The sequence below is a fragment of the Ixodes scapularis genome, unplaced genomic scaffold (assembly GCF_016920785.2).
Source record: "Ixodes scapularis isolate PalLabHiFi unplaced genomic scaffold, ASM1692078v2 PGA_scaffold3__209_contigs__length_174095766, whole genome shotgun sequence".
NCBI lineage: Eukaryota > Metazoa > Arthropoda > Arachnida > Ixodida > Ixodidae > Ixodes > Ixodes scapularis.
In genome coordinates this window covers 46,081,030-46,099,722 of record NW_024609868.1, presented here as the reverse complement: position 1 = coordinate 46,099,722, position 18,693 = coordinate 46,081,030, and the positions used below count along the sequence as shown (strand labels likewise).

The following is an 18,693-nucleotide window of genomic DNA, read 5'->3' as shown; positions in this document are numbered from 1 at the left end:
TTGTGCTAATACGATACTGCTGAAATATGGGGTAGCGAAGTGGCCTTCTCCACTCGCACAGAAAAGTCAACTCACGATTTTGTTGTGCTCTTCGGTAGGCAGCCAAATTTACTGAAGATGGATGTGATGCAGCGACAGTCGGTTATTTCTGAGCATGGTGGACCGAAGCAGTGTTACTTCAGTCCTTACTCGGACAACGGAGGGTACGTTCTGGTTCTAGTCAAAGTGTGTACGGATCTCTCTCTCTAGCCTGTACCTCGAAACTCGACACCTCGAGCTTGCAGGATTTCGAAAATTGAAATCAAAATCCTGTCTTCAAAAATTGTATTCATAGAAAGCAACAGAATCGAGTACGTTCAGCTGCGCCACGAAAGTGTAAAAGTGTGCGTAAATATAAAGGGGGCTAGACAAATATCAAACGTTCTCTTGTTCCTACGCTTCCATGCCCATGATTTCCAACGAATTATTTTTGTAATATATTGAAGGGAAAAGGTGATTTATCAGTGACTTGCTATTGAGTTTAGGTCCGGCAAACTTGGATCGTTGATAGCCGCATTACGTAATGTCTAGAGTGCCGTCCGACGGCACTTGCAGAGCGTTCAAGTGCCGTCCGAAAGTCACGTATAAAACGAATTTTCAAAACAATGTTTTTGAAGCTGTAACGTAACTTAGTGGAAAGGTGTCCGCCTCGTGCGCAGCGGGCCCAGGTTCGATCCGGAGTAGTCATACTACAGGCTGTCGCAAATAGCGGCCAGGCTCTTTAAACCGACCGAAAAAATCGCTTTCTTAAATTATCGCGGTACGATTTGTGCAGCGTTGCCGTAAAATAATGAGACGTTTCATTGATAGTTTGTTTCATTGAAAGGCTTCCGGAGTTCGTTTCATCGACAGACGTTGCGACGTTTTGTCGAACTCAACCCAGCTCTTTTTGCAACAATTTTTTTTCCTCTCCCCTGGTTTAGGGGGAGGGAGGGAGGGAGGGAGGGAGGGAGGGAGGGAGGGAGGGAGGGAGGGAGGGAGAGAGAGAGAGAGAGAGAGAGAGAGAGAGAAGGAGAAGGAGGGAGGGGAGGAGAGAGAGGGAGGGACCTAAGGCTTGGGTGAGCACGCCTCAGTGAATCATGTACTAACTTTAAGTGGCTTAGTAAAAATATATATATATATAAATATATATATGTTGTAGACGAAACGTTACAGGGGCTTGTGTCCATGAAACATATTTCCACAAGACGATAGGGACCCGGGAAGGAGAGTGAGCGGTTGGTCGCCTGTCAGATTCACCCTGCTGGAATGTTTGGGGTAGTTTGTATAAGTTACCACACAAAGCTTAGAAGAATTCAGAGTAGTGGACAATGAAAATTCATTTGCCTTACACCACTCGTGCAAGGAGAAGATAAATCATGTCTTCTGCCCCTTCTCTCCTGTCTCGTATATGTACAGTTCCATCCACGTTTCCGTGCAGGAGTATTGTCGCCATTGCGGGTGAAGACTTCGTCGTGATTGCCTCGGACAGTCGCCTCAGTGCCGGTTACTCCATCTACACGAGGGACCAGTCGAAACTGTTCAAGCTGTGAGTAGGAACGTTCGACAATACCTGCTTACTCGGTTGGTGGGAAAGAAGTCGTGTGTGAGGAGTCTTTACCCTCCCAGGTCGGACAAGTGCATCCTTGGTTCGAGCGGGTGCTGGTGTGACATCCTGACGTTCACCAGGTTCCTGGAAGCACGGATGAAGGTAGTCTCATTTATTTATTTATGTGTAAGACAAGCTATTAGGGTCCATTACACAAGGGGCTTTTGAAAAAAAGGGTTACACATTTATACTCGGCGACAACTTTTCTTGGCAATGCAGTGGAAGTTGACGAGAGCTCGCGCACAGCCTTATCCCGTGCTCAAAATGGGATAGGGAACACGTGCCTGTACCCTCCACTGCATTGCCAAGAAAAGCTGTCGCCGAGTATAGTACTTGTCGTGGAACGCTTTCGGGCGCAGAAAGAATCTGGTGAGAAATGAAGGAAATGCAGAAAAGGTTGCGAGTCTATTAAGTTTTGGTGGTCACAGATGAGCCTAGCTTTTGTGGCAATAGATACTCAAATAGATTTACTTTACTTTAGCTTGTAGGGGCAGTGGTACCGGGAAGGTGGCAGCATGACCTTGTTTAGCCACTGAAGTGCATCTTGGCAGCACAAATCATAGAACTCGCCAGAGGTGCAAGCGCGTGCCTGAAGCTTTGGCTCCACCGCTAGACTTCTAAGTAAATTCTTGTACATAAAGTCTTCCCAATGCACAACACTTACAGAGTGGCATCTTCTTTCAGCGCTACCAGCTCGTGTACTAAGCTCAATTTTGATGAAATAGAAAACAAAACAGAAGAAAACTAGTCCTTTACAGCAGTTAAGAGCAAAAATCATTGCAAACACTATGCTGTAGCCATTAGGCAGTGTTGGGAAGTACCTTAAGTACATTGTACTTAAAGTACTACTTCAAGTAGGTTTTTAAAACTTGGACTTTACTTGAAGTACATTCTCTGAGTATGTGCTTGTGCTTTACTTTAAGTATTTTTTTCTGGTACTTTCTGAGGACAGTATATTTCCCGACTTCAAAATACATTCCTCCAATTTGATCTCGGTGAAATTTAGCTCTTTCAAGAACCCCGTGCTCGTGTCCTTGGCTTTCCCAGTACTGTACGCAACTTCTGAGGTCGAGTATAAGAGTTCACCAACCTTTAACAAAAAAATGGCATATATTCATGTGCAAATGCACTATCGTCTTTCGAGACGTCATCTGGTATTTTCCTGAGAGAAGTAATGGCAGCTATAACACCGATACAAATAATTCCCTTTTAAGTTGATTGTTCTGAATAATTTGTGAGTGAGAGTGAAGCAACTACTCTGTGGCCACTTAAGTTCATCCGAAATTCGCCGCCATTTCCTAAAATAACTGATGCACCCCCCTTACCACTGGGGCAATGCATATCAGTAGAGCCTTGCTGCAGATATCCACAGTAAACTGGCGGATGCGGCTAAAAATGAATCAAATTTGGCAGATTGCAGATCAAATGCGGATTCCAGGGGCGGCGAATGTGGATATCCGCATCCACATTTTTGCCGGGGCGGCCCATGAACGTGTGCGACCACACAGTGTAGGGTGAATTAGTGAGTGATACTACTATGAAATGCATCATCAAATGTATTGCAGGATTAAACTACCCTCTTCGATTAAAGATGCTAATCAAGGAAACAAATCATTCTTTCTGCCAAGAAAGATTTGATTCTCACCAAAGATTTTTCTAGGATGTTCTATCTCGCCAAAAATGTTGTCCCTAGAAAAAGGAAAAGGATGAAGGAGCATCAGTCGTCCCGGGAAAGCGTGCTCTTGTTCGGCAGGGAAAGAGCAGAAAACATTCTTGGAGCAAAGAAAACGCACAAGCCACAAGCAAATAGAAGGAACCTGCTAGTGGTTTCTTTGTAGTAGATCGAGGAGACTGAATTCAATCCTCAGGAGTGGTGGAACTTGCACCAGTACGAGCTTCCGCACCTCATTCTTGCAGCACAGTTTGTGCATGCCACCCCAGCATCAAGTGCACCAACGGAGAGAGACTTCTGCTCAACAGTGGGCATTAATTTTAGAGAGGCAAACCAGTCGGAATCTGTCCATGCTGATGACAATCTGTTTCTTCTACACAGCAACCTCGACAAGTGAAACGTCGGATGTGTGTGCATTTTCTTTTTCTCTACTGTTGGCATTGAGTTGTTTTTAAATTTATATGGTTCCAAACATGCAGCTGAGGGTTCATGTTTAAAACTAAACCGATAGGAGCTGTTGCCATTGTGATATTTTCTCAGTGGCGTACTCGTGCCTTACCACATATACACGAGTAATTTGTTGTGGTGAGTGAGGGCCTTTCCTCTCCCTCATTTTGTGTTGTTTGACCTAAATAAAATGACACAATAGTTTGTCCTTTGTTAATTTTTATGTTTATAATATATGCATCTGCTTGAAGTGGGTTTAAAAAAAGCAAAAAGGAAAATAAATATTACAATTTCCTTCCTTTTGAGTGCATCTTCTGGACAGAGTGTCACTGTCACGGACTCACAAGTAGACGATCTCATAACTACAATCATCTTTCAAGTGATGCGAAGTGTCTCTGAAAGTATGATCGCTTATTTTATAAAAACGATCAAATAGAATACGATAAAATGACTTTTGCTAATTCTTACACGGAGAGTTCTTTGTACAAAGGTAAGCAGACGGCTTATAAAATTCATGCATGATTTCACGATATAAAATTAATGTGCGGATTGAGGGTCCAGTGTTGTTTCAAATTTTGCAGATGCGGTTCAGATGCGGCTACGTCTGCAAATGCAGACCGGATGCGGACACAATTATTTAAAATCTTTGCGGATGTGGATACGGATCGGATGCAGATGATCAAACACTTATCCGTGTGGGGCTCTACATATCAGTTTAAAAAAAGCACTGTATAGTGGATTGGAAGGACATCATGAAATATTGTGTTAAAATGTACTTGTACTTTGAAAGTACATTGCATTTATAATACTTTATGTCAAGTACAGTCGGGAGCAAAAGTTTGCGGGGCACGGGAGCGCGTGCCGAAATGCATCGCTGCGCCGTCCGACGGCGCGCCGCCACATTAAGGAGCTGCGCTTTGCGCATACGCGCCATTCGTGCTCGCCATCATGTCACTTTCGCTCGTTTCTTTCCGACATACTCCTGATAAGAAAAGAGCGCTTCGCTGGCTGTCATGCTGCGCGTCTGCTTCAGCCGCCTCGGCTGCCGCGATTTGTAACGGAGCACGTGGGGTGGGGTAACCAGGTGCTTCGTCACCCAGCGCGGCTGCTGAGGCAGCTGAAAAGAACGCAAGGCATGACAGCCAGCGAAACGGCAACTTGCGCACCTGTCGCCGACTCCGGTTATCAGGAATGAGTCGCACTGAGACGAGCGAAAAAGACATGACTGCCAGTGTGAAGGGCGCGCATGCGCAAGGCGCGGCTTTTTAATGTGGCGACGCGCCGTTGCACGGCGCGGCGATGCATTTCGGCACGCGCTGCCATGCCCCGCAAACTTTTGCTCCCGACTGTACATTGTGGCCTGTGTACCTACTACTTTACTTGAAGTACATAACCTCTAATTTACTTTGTACTTTACTTCAAGTACTTTTTAGGTGTACTTTACCCAACACTGCCATTAGGTCATTTGCAAGTAATGTCGTAACATAGCCAAGCAAATTCAATTCAATGAAAGTTGTTTTTTAATGTCAAGTGTTAGTCGTACGATATATCGTAACATTAACAAACAATCGACATCGACAAAATTAAACTATGAAATACTTAGTTCTTTTAGCTGCACATATATTTTAAGAGAGCATTGCAAGAGCTGAGCAGAGTCCTTTAAAAGTTGTGGAGCGTTGTTTGGGCGGAGCCAAATGCAAAGTTCGAGATGTTCCAAGCAAACACATAGCACAGCCCTCTTTGGTGATTATATTGTAGGTTAATGTTTTCTTTGCAATTTTCTATGCTTGCACCTTTGAAGGGCTAAATAAACGAGTGTCCCCTTTGCCAGATGTACCTTCACGAGCACCACAAGCCCATGAGCACTCCAGCCGTGGCCCAGCTCATTGTCACAATGCTCTACCACAAGAGGTTCTTCCCTTACTACATCTCCAACATCCTAGCAGGCCTTGATGAGGAAGGTAAGTGTGCACCCCTTACTTCCAGGTTCCAGTGGCACACCCTACCTCACTCCCAGACTAGCCGAGGGAACATTTTCAAGGATTGCCAACCGTCTCTTGCTGGAGTCTTTGACATCGGCAAGAATAAAAAAAATTGTTAGGATGCCATTGTGCGCAGGCCCTCATAAGGGGATGACTAGTGTAGGATTTGTACAGGCTTCAAAGAAAAACAATTGAGGGTTTTTAAGGACCTGTAAATATATCTTCAAGGACCCCTTCCAATACTCTGTTTTGCAAATTTATAATATAACAACTTTTTAAAATGCACTGCACATCTTTTTTATTGCATGATACCAAGGAAAAAGGCACATTTGCCAAGGAGGTGGTGATAAAGTGTTCAATAAAGCTACTGCAGCTTTTCCTTGATTTCCTGGTTGATGTTATAAGTCTTGCATTTTCATTTTTGCTGTTTTCCTTAGGCTGTTTGACTTGACAATGTAGGTGATGTCACCTGTTGCCTCTGTTTTCTTGGTGTCTGTAGTTGGTCGTGACCCAGCCATGACCGCTGCAAGTTGCACTTCTCGGGCATCGTGCACAACCTAAACTACGTCCACTATGTGCAGCGTAAAACAGACACAGAACAAGCGAACCAGGAGTTGCTAGCAAACAGTATGCGAGATAACAAGATAAACGAGGGTCAAGATCGCAGACGAGCGAGACCGGATTCGGAGCCACCGGGACTGCTACCATTTTGGCCAGGCGTTTAACGCACCACTAGGAATAGACCTATTGCAATATTACCCAAGCATCAAGGGGAATGCAGGGGTTGGTGTTCCACGCGCCGCACGTGCTGGCGTCAACAGTAGCAACTTTTGTAAAGCAAATACTTAAAACAAATGGCATCTTACACATGCGTTCGTCAACCTTTTATTTTGGTTATTTACTTCGAATCTTTTATACGGGGAAGGCGTGCACGTCTGGCGAGTGGAACACAAACCCCTGCATTTTACTTGATGCGTGGGTAATACAGCAAATGGCCTATTCCAGGGCTTAAGGTCCGGAAAATGCCATTTTCAAATTCAGGGGTTTTCAAGGAGCCGTGCGAACCCTGTAGCGGTCATTTTGTGTGCTATTGAACATTTCTTACACATCATTAAATTTGTGTCAGCTTTGGATGGTCTTTTGCCAACTTTTAAATGCGATAGTATATCTAGGGCTGCAAAACTGCAGGATTGTATGCGTCTGTTTGTGAGCATCTCGGCCACTTACTTTAGCGAGACAACCTGAATCTGCGTATAATCGATGCCGTATCAAGTCATGTCACGCAACGTCACGCGACACTGTGACCTCACATGTGTTGCATCACAGCGTCTTGTGACACTGTGGCATCACGTCACATGATGCATCGTCACATGACCTCACAATGTGCCATGTCACATCACTGATGCCACATCACACTAACACTGTGCGACACAGTGACACACAATGTTACGTCATGTGTCAACCGGGGAGGAGAACACATGGCAAGGAAAGGGGTGCCTCAACGGACGTCCAAAGTGCAGTGGGCAAGATTCCAAATGCTATCATTGCTTTCCACCTCCTCTGGTAACGACAATAATGGCATAGTTTGTTTATTGGCACTGGGCCTTTCCTATTACTTAAGCCACCTCTATGACCACTTCTGTTCATTCGAATACTTATGCTAGTTTGTTTTCATCTAACCCTAAACTACTTGAGGCAAGCATGGTTTTTAAAAGAGGGCCTCCTTCCCAGGCAAGGGCTGCATCTACAGCTACGATCCAGTCGGCCACTGCGAGAGGGTCCAGTATCGATCTGGAGGCTCGGGCAGTGCTCTCCTTCAGCCGCTCCTGGACAGCCAGGCAAGTGCCTCGTGGGCGCATCATTCTTAATGTTTCGTGCCTGTAAACATTGTTTTAAGGATACTTCGCACATTTGCATTCGAGCATGCTCGAGGGCACCGCTACAACAAGAAAACACACTGCCACACTGTTTTCATATGTTTGACGGTTATAGTTACATTGCTGTTGTTTGACTCTGATCAATATTATGCAAATATATCTGGGCGAGCAAAAAACCATTGAATTTTTGTCAAGTTCTTAAAGTGGCGAGAGAACCGAGAGCCTCGCAAAATAACTGAATAAGGCATTTCAAAAGCAGACCAGCGCGTTGCAGCAACAAATGGGTCACAAACGAGCCAGCTAAATGCTCCTTGTTTTAAGGTTCCACGAGAAGAATTGGGCAAATAAATGCTAGTGTTTGCCACCATGTAACCTTTCAGTCACCAGCAAATCAGTTAAAGGGCAACTCCGCTCAATTCCGAAAAATTTAGGCTTCCATGTGATTCACATTCACAAAGCACTACTAAACAACTCTACGTCTTCGGATTTGCGAAATGTGGAATATTATTTGTGTAATCCTAATTTAAACATCAGCAGATACCGAAACCGAAACTTTGGTTGCGTCAGGCAACATTGGTCTCGGGTCGTCAGAGTCATGGTCACGTGACGTCGAACCACATGGTCTTGTGACGTTCGGGAGGGAGCGAGAAACAGGACACGCGATGCGGGCAGGTCTTTTTGTTTTTTTATTATTGGACGCGGGTAGGTTTCTTCGCATGGCGTGGACAATGATGGCCCTGGGGAGAGGAGGAAGGGGAGAAGACGAAAGAGGAGAAGGGGAGCGGAAAAACAGGCCGATAAGCGCGCAGAGCAGCGCAAACTAGCGCATCCGTGTTACGGTGATCACGTGAACGCCCGGTCAGCCAACACCGGGAGGAGAAACTCATGACGTCATCGTTCAATTTCGCTCCGAGAGGTGAAAACAAAGAAAACGTGAGAATGACGTACACATGCCTCTGACGTAGTGGTTCAACGTTGGCCGCTCCAACTCCGTGGCATTGACTGCGCTGATGATTGCGCCTCGCGCCGCACGCTAGAGTTGGCAGATTTCGGTGACTTGGCTCGCTTGAAGGTTTGCTGGTCAGTTTATTAAATATATAAACGGAATTAGATCGTAATATTTGACATGGAGTCTTCCTATATGATACTGAAGAGGGCTACATAGTTTTCTAAATATCAAAAATGAAGCGGAGTTGCCCTTTAAAGCCACCGAATTGACTAAAAATGACGCGTGTGGTAGCAAAAGGATTTGTGTACTTTTGGGGATAGCCTAATATTGCTTGTGCAAAGCATAAAGTCGCCTGGCATTTGGTTTTCTCACCTGCTTTTGCAGCCTCTCGGTTTATGCGAGGTGTAGCGACAGAAAAGCATCTGCGGCGCTCGAGATGTAATTGGAGAATACTACCGCAAAGGATCTACGGTGGCTCGCAGGACAAGCTCGGTGCGAGGCATAGTAATCGAAAAGCCTTTGTAAAACCTCAAAACATAACTGGAGAAGCCTCCTAAGAATCTATGGTGGCTCGGTCCTCCCTTGACTTTGACACCACCTTTCATCCGGCTTCTCTGATTCCAGATCGGCTTCAAGAACCAGGTGGGAGCCGTGGCTGTACCCCCCACGCGGGAGCGTGCCATCAGCATCATCAAGGACGTGTTCATCTCGGCCGCTGAGAGGGACATATACACGGGAGACTCGGTCATTGTGAACATCATTGACAAGGACGGCGTGCACGAGGAACGCTTCCCCCTGCGCAGAGATTAGCCCTCCCAGCTGCCCCTCATGTCCCACGCCGACAAACGGGATCACGCTCTATCAATAAATGGTTTCACACTTTGTATCGGAAGCTATTGACACGGTTCCACTAGTGATGGACACGTTGGTACACAAAAACCGCTATATTGCCATGTGCATGGTGGATTCGGCAACCCGGGCGGCTGCCACACAAAGGGACGGGGTTCAAACCCTACTTGGCCCGGATCTTTTTTTTACGATTCTGTACACTTCTGGAACGTTCCAGCCCATTCCGGGCTGTCATCAAGCGTTTGTTTTGGTTCGGAACATTCCCGAACACGCACCCTGTAAAAAAGCAGTGGCAGTGCGCTGCTTCGAGGCAGTCATCCTTCCATCGCAGATGCAAAATGTGTGCAACTTTTCACCTTGTAAGTGCAAGTTGGCCTCGATCAACATTTGTTCGAGGTTGTAAATTCATCTACTATTTTTCTCTGTGAATTCAAAGGTGAAAAAAATAATTTATATCCTTACATCTGGCAGGTATAACGCAGGATTTTTAAGTAAAGGTGTACTTTATTTGAGCTCCATGTCCAGAACCTTGAACAGTAAATGCTGATTTGCTCACCCAACCACCCAACTTTGTTGGGCAAACTTCACTCAGAGCTTGGATGTTTTGCAGGAGAGCTAACTCCATCGCAGGAGTATTCCACATGCCATTTTACTGCAATGCAAACTTTGAGCGGCATTCCTACTGTACGAGTCTGTGGTTGTAAAGTATTTTTTTATAAAAATTTCATTATTTTCTGTAAAATGTTGAGATTCTATTATCATTATCCTTATAGTCACTGCCATTTATTTTCAGATGTACTAAACACAGGCTATGGGTCCCCAACACTCCATATTTTTTGTTACACAAACGATTTCCAATTAACCTAAGCATTGACATAATGGGCCGACGCTGGACGTGCATATCTTGGATAGTCTGCATTCTATTGAAATGCGGTTCTATTCTAGAGATCGACCTCCCCCACACTGGTTTATTGTCATCTGACCATTCTGGCTCAGATTTCGCAGATCACTGGTTGTGCCCAATCACCAAGAAACATAGAAGGTAACCAAAATTCCTGATTGGGAAGATGGCAGAACAACAATCATTCACATATTAGTTGCAGCTCACCTGCCTACCCACATCCCAGAAATCACTTGCAAGATTTGGCAGTCCACCGATTTATCCTGGAAGTCTATGTATAGCTTGAGAAGTGCCACCATCACCAAATACATACAGAGGCATCCCGCATTTCCAAACAAGCACTTTATTGTACAGACAGATGCACACTGGCAAAGCAGCCAGAATAAACGAACGCCACATAAGCCACTCTGACGAGACTGGCGAGATTGAAGAGTACACGGGGAAGAAAATGCACGCTTCGGCCGCTTGCACGACCTTCTCGGCTGCCGCTACTCATTGTGCCGTGAAACACACCTGGCCGTCCTTGCTCTGAATTCATTTCTGTGTTTACTTGGCCACAGACACACACCAGGGATTTCATTGCGTGCCAGATTTTGTGTGGTTGTGCTGCCGATGAAAAACTGTGCAAGGAGCTCGCGATATGCACGAAGGGACGAAAATAAGGACCTCAACCCCCCCCCAAACGAGGCTTTCGTTTTGGTCACTCCACAAAAATCAAGACACGTGTATCATGCCTGCTCTGATCTCAATCACACTGCTACTTCTTCTTTTCCATGCTCAGAGGCAAGCCTTTCTCCTTCCCACGTAACTTCATTCCTGCAACAAACAAAAACAAATCAAAGCAGGTAAGGCCACAAGCTAGTATTGAGATGATGGTCCCTCCAGTCACATCAGCCTCAAACCACTCTTCGTTTAGCTATGCCCGAATGCATATAAAGGCCAGAACTCCATAATACAACTGTGAATGTTCACTCCCTGCACAACCTTACTAGTTCTCTGCCAAGTTACCATGCAGAGGCTCCGGAAGTCTTTCTTTGGAGGGGGGGCTCGACATCTCCGAAATCCTCAAGGTTAGGTTGGTTTCAGGTTGACATTAATTGCCATATTGGAATGAAAACATATTAATGCAGCGCGTTCGCATATTCACGCACATATCCATGAAAAACAAAGTAAAACAATGGTTCAGTAAAATAACAGTAAGAAGCTTGCACTGACAACTCATACAATGATTGGATAACCACTGAAATCAGCCGCACCATCTGTTCTTTATTTTTTCTTTCCTATACCAACTTTTACATATCAACCGCAGCTGTGCCTATGCCAAATTGGCTATGTCTAAAAATGAAAACGTTCCTTCATTTAGGGATTCTCGGTGAAGCATGATGTATTAACGCTATAGACAAACAAGTGTTAAATGTTTTAGACAAAACCCCGAGACTCAGGGGGGGGGGGGGAAGGACAACACAACACAAAGTCTCAAACACAGCAATGTTGGGCCATCGGATGTCTCAACTGGAGGCAGAGATTGCATACATCGGTATGTACCTCAGGGTCAAGTACATCGACCGTGATCGCTTCGGACTCATGGCGGCAATGCAAGTTGGGAGGCATCACAAAAGGAAGGTGCTGAATGATAAGAGCTGTGTTTGAGACTTTGTGTTGTGTTGTCCTGGGTTTGTAAACATGTGTCGCCTAATACGTCACCACCCTGTGGGCACGACACCGCATGCGCGCAAAGCTTTCGCCATCGAAGGCGCCTTGTCAAATTTGGGAGCTCGTAGACTCGCCTTTTCTAAGCACTCCCGAATCCCACTCAAGCTCACCAGCCCCCCCCCCCCCCCCCTTCCCCCCTTCCTCTCCTAATGATGGCCTCTAAGCGCCGCGGTAGTACCGCCTGCCTGTTTTGTCCGCGGGCCAGAGAAGCACCATGCATCTTCTGGGTTTCTTGCTTCCACACGGGGGAAGCAGACAAACGCTCGCCGACGTCGTCTTGTCGGAATCCATTCATTTCACTGTCCCCTTTTTGTTCGCTCTAAACTGGTTGTCAATCAGGCTCATGAGTCCTGCCTGTCATTTTCTTCTGGTTTTGACGTTTCAAGCAAGCCTCTGTGTCGCCCCGGTGCTTTTTGTGCTTGGCGGAGGTGAGGAGGGCGGTAGGTCAGCATGCATAAAGGGTCATTTCATTTATTTCGGCTCAGGAGAGACGGAGGTACAGCAGATAGGCCGAAGGCCTATACCAGATAACCTGCAAACACACAAACTAAAAAAAAAAAGGAGGGGGAGGGGGGGCTCGGCAGCTCGGTCCTGAGGACAGGAGGGGCTCAAGCCCACCCTGCCCCCCCGCTTCCGGAGCCCCTGTTACCATGACCTTCAATGGCCACCTTTTGGGTCATGGTGAAGTACTGAAGGATGCAATGGCAGAAGCACATAGCCCTATAAGAGGTGGCACTTGCCACTTCTTAATAAGAACCACAGCACTGTGTTTAGGAACCAAGGAACACAAAGACAAAAAATGCTAGCCAATTGGTCGGTGCGACCTTGTCTTAATTTTCAAAACGATTAAAAAAAAATTTTAAAAAGCACGAGCTCCCTTGCTTTTCATTTTCATTATCCGGTTGCAACATCTAGCCTGTCCTTTTCCGCAGATTGTAGTTGTCAATGCTCCTACTACTCTGTATATTACTAGGTGGATGGGTGTCCTTGTACCGATCCATCTAGCAGCCTTGTGCAGCAATGTATGCCAAGGGAGCGATGCTACAAGGATCTTTTCAAAGGTCAATTTGCCCCAAGTGGTAGTTGCTTTGACCAGAGCAAAGCATATCCATTCTGCACACAAGTTGCTATAAGCAAGCACGTTGCCACAGGCCCACAGCCATTTGTTTTTACAGCTTAGCACTGCTCAACTATATCATACAGTAGAAAAAAGAAACCTGCAGTGTTTGAACGAGTTCTTTTTTCTTTGTAATGCAATATAATAAAAAAAAAAAATTTGTTTCAAGCGACATATAATAAAAGGATAGATTCCTATGCTGTGTACTGTGTCTTGTCATATAAGGCAGCCTTCCTGTAAGTTATTTTTACATTTCTTTTCACTGTTTTTTGAAGTGAGGATCTAGAAGGTGTGCTTTATTTTAAGGCAAATCAAAGCCACAGCAGTTAGTCTGATATCGGCTGTGCGACTGCATCTATGGCACATTCCAAATTTGCTTCTTATAATACACTTTCATGAATATTGAATTTTATTTAAGGAAAGTTCAGCAGAAAGCTGTATCCCGTTCCAATCCAGACTTCAGTCTATCTGACCTATCAACTGGAAAAAGATTAATAATCTTGTAATATTTTTTTCTTCTAATTTTGTGACAGTTTTAGTAAAACAAATCGTAAGTGGACCTGATGTGTATGCTTAGAAGACAAGTGTGGCAACAACAATTTGTACACACAGATCCTATAAGGACGCCACACGGATGCATCCACTAGACTAAAGGACAATGGAAATATTCTCTTGCTTTTGTCACCTGCCAACGATTTGCTACATATTTGCTTTGCACACAGTTGCATGAAGAGGTACATCATATGTAATGGGAAGTTTCCTTTAAATAGTTCACTTACCAATGACTCTTTCAATCTTAGCCAAGACCTGCTGATTGGGGATGGCTTTCCCACCTTCATAATCATTGATCACTTGAGGCTTCTCATTGATTTTCTGAAAGAACACAACAAAGAGAGAGTTACTTTCTTATGTCTCCTACTTCTCACAGCATTCTCTAAAACTTCTGCAGTATGTTACAATTTTGACATCTTTGGTACCGTTCCATAAATCTGCACCCCTTTATTGCTCCTGCATGGTACAAAAAAGTATTTTAATGTAAGAAGTGGCAGTGTGAAGGCCAGCTCCATACTTTACCAGGTTTTTGCATATTCTAGAAGCATCTGCTCAGAAGTTTGAGGTAAATGCAGTTTTTTAGACGGATTTCCGGTCAGGTAGTATTAGACCGCTTGCGTTTGAGCGAGAGGGTGAGGAGGCATAGGGATCCCCATCATCATCATCATTTATTTTCCTTGAGAGCCCATGGGGCCCTCAAGGAAATACAAGGGGGTGGCAATAGAACAAAAACAAATAGAACAGTAAGCACAATTATAACACTGTAAGCTAGCTAGGTAGGTTAGATAAAAAGAGGGTAATGGCTTCAACAAAGTTAGTATCATTAATAGAAACAATGTTATGAGGTAGTGAATTCCAATCTTCAGTGGCCAATGGTAGTGTTGAAGTCTGGTGAGAAACAGTTTATGATAGAATTGGACGTAATTTATATAGGTGATCTAGACGTGGGAAAATACGATGGGGAGGTGATAGCAGTGATTCTTTGAGGTGGCTATTGTGATAAAAAATTCGATGGAGGAGAGAAAGGCGTGATACTCGGCGGCGAAGGGAAAGTGAGTGAAGGTTAGCCGATTGGCGTAATCCTGATATGCAGGTATATGGTGAGTGGCTGTTGTAAATAAAATGAAAGGCTCTGTTTTGGTTGAATTCTAGATTATTTCCAATGTAGGACTGCCATGGGGACCATATAGATGAGGCAAATTCTAACTTCGATCTTATAATAATATACGCTAGTCGTTTTACGGAGGGTGTAGCAAGTTTGAGGTTATGGCACAAATATTTGAGAGAACGGTTACTATCAGAAATAACAGATCAGTTGCGTCAAGGAAGTTGTGTACAAAATTCCATTCGATTATGGGCTCTGCTACACAGGTGAGGCGGGTCGGTCCGTAAATGACCGCCTCTTAGAACACGAGAGAAGTGAGAAAAATGTCTCTCCATCATCAGAACTAGCCAAATATATTGCTGAATGCCATGTGTGCTTGACATTTAAGGAAGGAACTTCTATCTTGTGTAAAGAAAGAGATTTGTTTCAAAGAATCTTAAAAGAAACCTCAAGTATAAGGGACCCCGGAAACTGCGTAAGCAAGCTGGCTATAGTTTTGAACGAACACATGAAAAAGTTTCTTTTGGTGCGAGTTCTTTTGTTTTGTGTATTTGGTGGTGTCTTGGTGTTGAGGGGTGGATGGATGGGCCATGGGGGAGGAGGGAAATAGGCAGATTGCTGCCTTTTGCTCGGTTCATATAGCCTTGATGGGGATTATCATGTAGGGTCGCTTGGCGGCAGATGTCCACTGTTAAAGGGCAACTCCGCTTCATTTTTGATATGTAGAAAACTATGTAGCCCTCTTCAGTATCATATAGGAAGACCCCATGTCAAATATTACGATCTGATTCCGTTTATATATTTAATAAACTGGCCAGCAAACCTTCAAGTGAGCCAAGTCGCCAAAACCTGCCAACTCTAGCGTGCGACGTGAGGCGTAATTGTCAGCGCAGTCAATGCGACAGAGTTTGAGCGGCAAACGATGAGCCACTACGTCAGAGGCATGACTATGTCATTCTCACGTTTTGTTTGTTTTTACTTCTCAGAGCGAAATTGAACGATGACGTCATGAGTTTCTCCTCCCACTGTTGGCTGACCGGCATTCACGATCACCGTAACGCGGATGCGCTAGCTTGCGCCGCCCTGCGCGCTTATCGGCCTGTTTCTCCGCTCCTTCTCCTCTTTTGTCTTCTCCCCCTCTCCCCCGGGCCATCACTGTCCACGCCATGCGAAGCGACCTGCCCCAGCACCCTGCCCGCGTCGCGTGTCCTGTCCCTCGCTCCCTCCCGAACGTCACAAGACCACGTGGTTCGACGTGACGTGGCCATGACTCTGACGACTTGAGAGCAATGTTGCCTGACGCAACCGAAGTTTCGGTTTCGGTGTCAGCTGATGTTTAAGTTAGGATTACACAAATAATATTCTACATTTCGTGAATCTGAAGACTTGTTGTTTAGTAGTGCTTTGTGAATTTGAATCACATGTAAGCCTAAATTTTTCGGAATTGAGCGGAGTTGCCCTTTAAAGCGGTGTCTAGCTGAGTTCTGTCAAATCTTTGCGGCGGCATGTCATTTGTCTTCTCCCTTTCCTGTCCATATGGACGGCTATATATAGCTGTTCCTTTGCCAATAAACCCAGTTGCGTTCTCTCAATGTCTCAGGGTTGAGATTACAATGTTTAAATGACGACTACTTCACGTCTAATGGCAAAAGAAGTTAGTTTCATTTCACGTCTGTAAACCTTCCCAAAGGGGTGAAAAAAAAAAAAAAAAGGCAGTCAGGTAAATTTGTTGTATGATTAGCAAGGTGTTAGCCAGCCTTAAAATGACATCCAGAGTCTAAATTGAGTTGTTTGACTAAAGCAGTGATCAGATGATTGCAAAAAGGTACAATGCATATCTATATCCAAATCGATAAATTAGAACCGTTTCGACGGGGATCAATCCCTTGTCAAAACAGCGGTTGTTTTATTTTGATGGCCGTGACATCACTTGCAAAACTTGTCAAAACCACAATATTATTTGCAAAAATGATTGGTCCGGAACTGCTCACATCTTTCCAACGTTCTGAGTGGTGCTCAGCTTTGTCGCAATTTCCTTTCATCGTTTCTCAATACCCAGAACCGTGCAACACTTCTATACAGAAAACGAAAAACCACTTGCAGACATCTATGTTGACATTATACGTCCACCCACACCTTTAGCACTGACACCACTGTCAAGCACATTGCTTTAGAATTTACCAAATAATTTTCCATACCACTAGCTTTGCTTTTGTTTCATTGAAGCCATATATTTCATGTCATCGATAGTAATCCCAAGACGTATGAACAACATAAAAAAAAAAAAAAAAAAAAAAAAACGGAAAGAACAACGAAGTTTTTAACAGCTTGAAATTTATTGAGCAACCATCGCCTTATATACATGTCCCAGACCTTCTTCACAATTCAAACGACCTCCTCGTCTACTAAACAGTGCTATGAGGCTGACATTCTGATAGTCACATCTAATCGTATCCACCGAGGATGCGATTGTCATGAAACGCTTGCACCACCCTAAAAGCTATGAATGTGTTTTGACATTTGCAGGAAAATTAACTCACAGTGGCCAAATCTTTCTGCGTCAGGTTCTTGGCCTGCCTGCCCTGCTGGATGAGCCGTCCCACGTCCAGTCCGACGCGGTCATGATGCAATTCTTCCGTCTCCCGATCCAACTTCGACGTGTTCAGGGTCGTCGCAGCCTTCTTGTTCGTTGCCGCGTTGACTGCAACCGACAAACGCCAAAAATGATTACTAGAACAGGAAGTTCGAATGCAAATCCGATTAGGAGCACATATGTCTGAACTCTTCTTGTTTTATCCGCCTACGCGTGAAGATGCGCGTCGAATCGACGAGCTTGCGTGCCTAAAAGGACCCAAACATGCGCCTTGCCCACGGAAATTTCGTCGTTGTGCCAACCACTTCCGCGTCAGGCGAATCTGCTTACACTTTTTCGTGGTTTCGATGGGAACGCCTTGCCTCTGTGCTGCATTGATGACCTGCGCGGATAGGAGAACAAAAAATGTCAATCAAGCTACGTCGCCGAAATGAGGAGTTATCGCGTAGTAAACAACGCGCTGCTACGAGTCTTTCCCCCGAGACGAACCTGTTGGGACCTCAGCTGACTGGCCTTCATAGGTTTCTTGCGGAGGTAGGTGACGGTGTCCCAGTCAGTTTCAGACATGGCGGAGTCTCGAGGATTTACCGGTGCCGCGGAGAAGGAAATTAGGGAGCCCGGCTATTCCTTTTTGGAGAGAATTTGTGGCAGATTCTCCGGAGCGTGAGAAGAGCAAAATGATCCACAAAATGGCGACCAGTCGAACTCTCGTTCTCCCTGCTTCTCGGTCACGGAGGAGAGAAAAAGTCTAGGAGCTGCCTTGCGAATGACGTCACTAATGCTGATCGAGTTTGTATAGAAAAAGTTACAAAGTATTGTTTATAAAGCAATCAAATTAAATATTGTGCCCGCTGAATCCACTACAAATCCGAGATGTCGGTTTTGGAAGCACGTGTCCGACTGATGCACGGATTGCACGATGCACAACCGAACGCGAGTGTCGCTATCGTCATAGCGTCCCACTCTACGTCCCAACTTCTGGCTGCTGAAATTTCCGTGGACTGACACACTGGAGAGGCAACAGCAGAGCGACATGCAGGAGAACAGACGTCTGCCGTAATAACCACAGCTGTTGAGTCACCGCCAGGATCGCGACTGGCGACAACATAAACTTTTATGACGTCATCAAGCGGAAACCGAGGGACCACTTTTTGGACGCGGTAAACACACCAGTCGGAGACGCGTTTCAAAAAATCTCCTTGCGTTCCAGGCTAGAAACGAAACTGGTGCAGCCACTATCAGTGCTGTATCCACTGATCTCGCTGTATCGGCTGTATCAAAACCGTCGCTTCCGGTTTGTGAATAGGCG

General features: G+C 45.1%; 2 protein-coding genes across 2 annotated transcripts; one reads left to right on the top strand and one right to left on the bottom strand.

Annotated features, from left to right (window-relative positions):
• Positions 1-29: 29 nt before the first annotated feature.
• LOC115325462 (proteasome subunit beta type-1) lies at positions 30-9,440 on the top strand. Its single transcript, XM_029986178.4, has 6 exons — positions 30-203; positions 1,460-1,567; positions 1,648-1,729; positions 5,578-5,707; positions 7,460-7,566; positions 9,179-9,440. Exons 1-6 carry the CDS (start codon positions 118-120, stop codon positions 9,362-9,364), a joined length of 699 nt encoding a protein of 232 aa, XP_029842038.1. The 5' UTR covers positions 30-117; the 3' UTR covers positions 9,365-9,440.
• A 1,191-nt stretch (positions 9,441-10,631) lies between these two features.
• Positions 10,632-18,342, bottom strand: LOC8040316 (endothelial differentiation-related factor 1 homolog). Its single transcript, XM_002414108.5, has 5 exons — positions 17,874-18,342; positions 17,715-17,766; positions 17,332-17,492; positions 13,914-14,007; positions 10,632-11,120 (listed from the first exon to the last, which is right to left on the bottom strand). The coding sequence occupies exons 1-5, from the start codon at positions 17,949-17,951 to the stop codon at positions 11,062-11,064; spliced, it is 444 nt and encodes a 147-aa protein (XP_002414153.1). The 5' UTR covers positions 17,952-18,342; the 3' UTR covers positions 10,632-11,061.
• Positions 18,343-18,693: the final 351 nt, after the last annotated feature.

Bases quoted from the DNA above. Each gene is read 5' to 3' on its own strand.
- LOC8040316 (XM_002414108.5), bottom strand. From the start codon at position 17,951: ATGTCTGAAACTGACTGGGACACCGTCACCTACCTCCGCAAGAAACCT. The intron at 17,767-17,873 runs GTTCGTCTCGGG...CTATCCGCGCAG, and splicing joins GTCAGCTGAGGTCCCAACAG to GTCATCAATGCAGCACAGAG. The intron at 11,121-13,913 runs GTAAGTGAACTA...TGTTTGTTGCAG, and splicing joins TAAGATTGAAAGAGTCATTG to GAATGAAGTTACGTGGGAAG.
- LOC115325462 (XM_029986178.4), top strand. From the start codon at position 118: ATGGATGTGATGCAGCGACAGTCGGTTATTTCTGAGCATGGTGGACCG. The intron at 1,568-1,647 runs GTGAGTAGGAAC...TTACCCTCCCAG, and splicing joins CAGTCGAAACTGTTCAAGCT to GTCGGACAAGTGCATCCTTG. The intron at 7,567-9,178 runs GCAAGTGCCTCG...CTCTGATTCCAG, and splicing joins AGCCGCTCCTGGACAGCCAG to ATCGGCTTCAAGAACCAGGT.